Source organism: Limulus polyphemus, unplaced genomic scaffold, assembly GCF_000517525.1.
Source record: "Limulus polyphemus unplaced genomic scaffold, Limulus_polyphemus-2.1.2 Scaffold430, whole genome shotgun sequence".
NCBI lineage: Eukaryota > Metazoa > Arthropoda > Merostomata > Xiphosura > Limulidae > Limulus > Limulus polyphemus.
The window spans coordinates 17,634-19,026 of record NW_013666040.1 but is presented as its reverse complement, the minus strand read 5'-3'; the positions used below and the strand labels follow the sequence as shown (position 1 = coordinate 19,026).

The window sequence follows — 1,393 nt, the reverse complement described above, 5'->3', positions numbered from 1 at the left end:
AGTTTGTGTGTAGCAAAGGTTGTAGTATGGAATATTGATCTCTGGATGTCAAGCTTGTGTGTAGCAAAAGTTGTAGTATGGAATATTGATCTCTGGATGTCAAGCTTGTGTGTAGCAAGAGTTGTAGCATGGAATATTGATCTCTGAATCTCAGGTTTGTGTGTAGCAAGAGTTGTAGCATATAATATTTGTCTCTGGATCTCTGGTATGTGTGTAGCAAGAGTTGTAGCATGGAATATTGGTCTCTAGATCTCAGTTTTTTAAGTTTTGGTGACCATTTGATTCTACTTCCTACTCTAGATATTTAGACTTTAACATTTCTGTTTTAAAACTGTTTCTTTATGATTATGGGCTGGACTGCATATTTTGGAAGGTCCAAGGTTTAAACCATGATACGCTGCTGAACATGCTTCACATTCTTAGCTATGGAATATTATAACTGAGATAGTTAATTCAACTATTTGAGTAAGAAGAGCTAGATAGGTAGTGGATGTGCTTGACTGTTAGCCCTTGCTCTGGTTAGCAGCTTTAAGTTAATGATATCTATGCCTGAACCCTAGGGGGCTCTGATCTATTCATTTGGTGCCTATCAAGGTTGAAAATACCAAATCCCGAGAAAAATATGTCATTAGCTTGACTAGTTTGATTAAAAGTTCTATTCATTCTGTTTATTGGTGTTACTTTCTATATTGCCCATTTAAGAATTTTTGTAAAAATTTTGTTACTGTATAGTTATATGGATTAGTTCATCAGTGATTTTTGGTTGTTTTTTTTTTTACAGCTCTTCCTGCTCCAACTGATACTAGGGTTGGTACAACAGTGGATTGTTCCAATCATCAGAAATTCCTTACAACCCCTGAAAGTATGATTTACTTAAGTAACAAAACCTGTTTAAAATCTTAAATGTAATTATTATAGAAAATTTAAAAGTTGTACTCGTATAATTATTAAAAGTTTTGTTCAAACTGTTGTTCTTCATCTTAACTGGTGTTGGAATGAAATATTCAGTTTACAGTAAGAGTTACTATCACTAAGGGATACTTATACTAATTCTCGTTTTCAGAATGAATGTAAAACCATGTGGTTTGTGTATCTTAAGAATTTTGCATCATGTTTTAGCTCATACTGGTAACTAGCATCATCTGTAGGTGATGTGCCAGCGGTGTTAGATTTTATCAAACATCATGATGCGTTTTAGCTAGTTTTATCTCAAGCATCATGATGCATTTTAGCTAGTTTTATCTCAAGCATCATAATGCATTTTAGCTAGTTTTATTTCAAACATTGTGATGCATTTTAGCTAGTTTTATTTCCAACATCGTGATGCGTTTTAGTTAGTTTTTATCTCAAGCATCATGATGCATTTTAGCTAGTTTTTATCTCAAGCATCATG

General features: G+C 33.4%; 1 protein-coding gene across 1 annotated transcript in view; it reads left to right on the top strand.

Moving 5' to 3' along the window:
• Positions 1 to 1,393, top strand: part of LOC106458216 (diacylglycerol O-acyltransferase 1-like) — a 29,109-nt gene that overhangs the window by 12,162 nt on the left and 15,554 nt on the right. The window contains exon 10 of the mRNA XM_022384350.1: positions 782 to 865. Within this exon, the coding sequence (XP_022240058.1) occupies positions 782 to 865 (84 nt within the window). The remainder of the gene's footprint in view (positions 1 to 781; positions 866 to 1,393) is intronic.